We start from the raw sequence: 4,268 nt of genomic DNA on the forward strand, positions 1-4,268 counted from the left end.
CTATAATCCTACTCTGAGTTTAGAATGATTTATAATCCCACTCTCAGTGTTTAGATTGATCTATAATCCCACTCTCAGTGTTTATAATGATGTATAATCGCACTCTGTGTTTATAATGATCTATAATCCCACTCTGTGTTTAGAATGATCTATAATCCCACTCTCAGTGTATATAATGATTTATAATCCCACTCTGTGTTTAGAATGATTTATAATCCCACTCTCAGTGTTTATAATGATTTATAATCCCACTCTGTGTTTATAATGATTTATAATCCCACTCTCAGTGTATATAATGATTTATAATCCCACTCTCTGTTTATAATGATTTATAATCCCACTCTCTGGTGTTTATAATGATTTATAATCCCACTCTCAGTGTTTATAATGATTTATAATCCCACTCTCTGTGTTTATAATGATTTATAATCCCACTCTCAGTGTTTATAATGATTTATAATCCCACTCTCTGGTGTTTATAATGATTTATAATCCCACTCTCAGTGTTTATAATGATTTATAATCCCACTCTCTGTGTTTATAATGATTTATAATCCCACTCTCAGTGTTCATAATGATTTATAATCCCACTCTCAGTGTTTATAATGATTTATAATCCCACTCTCTGTTTATAATGATTTATAATCCCACTCTCTGTGTTTATAATGATTTATAATCCCACTCTGTTTATAATGATTTATAATCCCACTCCCAGTGTTGATAATGATTTATAATCCCACTCTCCATGTTTATGATTTATAATCCCACTCTCTGTTTATAATGATTTATAATCCCACTCTTTGCCTTTATAATGATTTATAATCCCACTCTCAGTGTTTATAATGATTTATAATCCCACTCTGTTTATAATGATTTATAATCCCACTCTGTTTATAATGATTTATAATCCCACTCTCAGTGTTTATAATGATTTATAATCCCACTCTGTTTATAATGATTTATAATCCCACTCTCTGTTTATAATGATTTATAATCCCACTCTTTGCCTTTATAATGATTTATAATCCCACTCTCAGTGTTTATAATGATTTATAATCCCACTCTGTTTATAATGATTTATAATCCCACTCTCAGTGTTTATAATGATTTATAATCCCACTCTCTGTGTTTAGAATGATTTATAATCCCACTCTCAGTGTTTATAATGATTTATAATCCCACTCTCAGTGTTTATAATGATTTATAATCCCACTCTCTGGTGTTACCTAGACGAGGATGAGGTTCCCTTTTCAGTCTGGTTCCTCTGCAGGTTCCTCTTGAAACTCTGGGAGTTTTTCATCACCACCATCACCTCTGAATCACTCATTTAATATATCCTGAATTCATAGATTTCTATAAAGTTGTTGTGTGAAATGTCCACTCAAATACACTATACAAATAAAATGGAAATTAATTGAATATTATTGTCTGAAAACACGCACGCAGGCAGGCACACACACACACAGTCCAGGTTGCTGTGTCCAGAGGTTAGAGGTCAAAGGTGAGTCCATGAGTTCCACTGAGGGAACTGATCAATGTCTCCATCCTGCTTCAGTTGCTCCTGTCCGAGAGTCAGAGTCACTCTGAAACGCAGACGCACCGGCTTCTGCACACACACACACACACACACACACCATAGTTTAATATAAATAAATATGAACATATATAATACTCTCTGTATTACAGATTGTCTGAGGTGTCATAATCACATGATCAGACCAAACATTTACTGTGTAAAAAACACTGCGTACCTTAGGAGAAGCTCAGAATAAACCCTTGGACCTTGAAATCACCCCATGACCTCAGAATGACCTGCCCTGACCTCTGAATGAACTCTGTGGCTCAGAATGAGTCACTGTCTAACCCTGAATCTCATGACCGCTGTGACCCTGGTTCTCTCTGGGAAAGATTTGTTTGGTAGAATTACTTCAGTAGTAACCTTTTGACCCCAGAATAACCTGTGACCTCAGAATGATCCCTCTGACCTCTGAATGACCTCTGTGATCTCAAAATGACCTCAGTGTCACCTTTCTGACCCCAGAATCACTTGAGATTGTTGTGATACATACCCTGAGTGGGTTGGAGAGCAGTAGTATCTGAGAGAGGGCAGCAGGGGGCAGCAGAGGGCTGTATGGAGATAATGTGTTTCCTGTAGCTGCCTGCAGCTTCACACACATGTTCTGAGAGAGGGGGGGGGGTGAAAAGAGGGGGGCAGCGAGAGAGAGACAGAGATAGAGAGAGAGATGCAGTGATGATGATTGCAGGATGAAGGAGAATGCCTGGACTGTGTGATTACTGGAATGTGGACACAATGACACTTTTATTATTATTTATTATTTTTTACTATTTATTATTATGAATTATAATTACTCTGTTTATAATGTTTCACACTTTATTAAAGAGTGAGTTTCATAAAGCTAGACGTGTCTCTCTCATGTTTCAGTACAAGTGTGTGTTTTTACTTTAGGAACAGCAGCCAGGAAGAGGAAGTCAGAAACAGGAAGTGGTGAGGTGTTAACCGCAGAGACGATGATGACGGCAACATCAGGGTGAGACGGAGGAGCTTCTTTAGTGAAGTGCAGAGAGACATGGACACCACGATGATTAAACACTGTTATCGGTTTAATGTGACCTGCAACACACACACACACAATTCTACTTCAGTACATGAAATAAATCCTTTAGTCTTGATGGAGATTAGACACAGGGTCTTTCTGTGTGGAGTTTGCGTGTTCTTCACGTGTCTGTGTGGGTTTACTCCGGGTACTCCGATTTCCTCCCACAGTCCAAAAACATGTACATTAGGTTGATTGGTCATTCTAAATTGCCCATAGGAGTGAGTGTGAGTGTGTGGTTGTCTGTCTATATGTGTGGTCCTGTGATGGACTGGTGACCTGTCCAGGGTGAACCCCTGCCTTTCACCCAATGTGTGCTGGGATAGACTCCAGCAGATCCCTGTGACCCTAATTAGGAATAAAGCAGGTATAGAAAATGGATGGATGGAGATTAGACACAGCATATTCTCCCACATTCACACTGGTCACTCACTGGGCTTAATGGAGTCCAGAGAGACAGTGATGTCAGCGAGGGATGAAACAGGGCGGAGTTTAGGAGGACCAGCTGATGCAATTGGCTGACTGTCGCTCGAAGCTGCTCTGGATCTTAGCTCTGAAGTAGCTCTAAAGGAACATGAGCAACACATCAGAGCTGAAATCCACATAACTGAACAGAACCACTCCATTTCCCAGCTTTCACTCACGTTACTGGTGCATTGTGGGTAATGCAGTCTTCATTTCTGTAAGACGTCTCCATTTGACCCGTCTCCCTGGTAATGATCACCGTGTCCTCCAACTGCAAACAAACATCATGTGAAATAAAGCCATGGGCTGATGGTCACAGATTCAGCTCTTTAAGTCACTACATCCACCTTCACTCAGAGTGACCATCATGTCCCTCACACACACTGCTGCACACACTCATCTTCACTCAGAGTGACCATCATGTCCCTCACACACACTGCTGCACACACTCATCTTCACTCAGAGTGACCATCATGTCCCTCACACACACTGCTGCACACACTCATCTTCACTCAGAGTGACCATCATGTCCCTCACACACACTCATCTTCACTCAGAGTGACCATCATGTCCCTCACACACACTCATCTTCACTCAGAGTGACCATCATGTCCCTCACACACACTCATCTTCACTCAGAGTGACCATCATGTCCCTCACACACACTCATCTTCACTCAGAGTGACCATCATGTCCCTCACACACACTCATCTTCACTCAGAGTGACCATCATGTCCCTCACACACACTCATCTTCACTCAGAGTGACTATCATGTCCCTCACACACACTCATCTTCACTCAGAGTGACCATCATGTCCCTCACACACACTGCTGCACACACTCATCTTCACTCAGAGTGACCATCATGTCTCTCACACACACTGCTGCACACACTCATCTTCACTCAGAGTGACCATCATGTCCCTCACACACACTGCTGCACACACTCATCTTCACTCAGAGTGACCATCATGTCCCTCACACACTCATCTTCACTCAGAGTGACCATCATGTCCCTCACACACACTCATCTTCACTCAGAGTGACCATCATGTCCCTCACACACTCATCTTCACTCAGAGTGACCATCATGTCCCTCACACACACTCATCTTCACTCAGAGTGACCATCATGTCCCTCACACACTCATCTTCACTCAGAGTGACCATCATGTCCCTCACACACTC

The 4,268-nt window shown here is 41.2% G+C and overlaps 1 protein-coding gene across 4 annotated transcripts in view; it reads right to left on the reverse strand.

Moving 5' to 3' along the window:
- Positions 1-602: 602 nt before the first annotated feature.
- LOC131346419 (ADP-ribosylation factor-binding protein GGA3-like) overlaps positions 603-4,268 on the reverse strand; it is a 47,617-nt gene continuing 43,951 nt past the window's right edge. For 2 of the 4 annotated variants that reach the window (XM_058379833.1, XM_058379832.1), the window contains exons 13-17: positions 3,260-3,351; positions 3,049-3,179; positions 2,463-2,632; positions 2,070-2,180; positions 605-1,606 (exon numbers count right to left, since the gene is read on the reverse strand). In XM_058379833.1, the coding sequence (XP_058235816.1) occupies positions 1,496-1,606; positions 2,070-2,180; positions 2,463-2,632; positions 3,049-3,179; positions 3,260-3,351 (615 nt within the window). In that variant the 3' untranslated portion in view covers positions 605-1,495. Of the gene's footprint in view, positions 1,607-2,069; positions 2,181-2,462; positions 2,633-3,048; positions 3,180-3,259; positions 3,352-4,268 lie in introns of all 4 variants that reach the window. The other 2 variants (XM_058379829.1, XM_058379831.1) reach the window with 2 other exon arrangements.

This window comes from Hemibagrus wyckioides, linkage group LG26, assembly GCF_019097595.1.
Source record: "Hemibagrus wyckioides isolate EC202008001 linkage group LG26, SWU_Hwy_1.0, whole genome shotgun sequence".
Lineage (NCBI taxonomy): Eukaryota > Metazoa > Chordata > Actinopteri > Siluriformes > Bagridae > Hemibagrus > Hemibagrus wyckioides.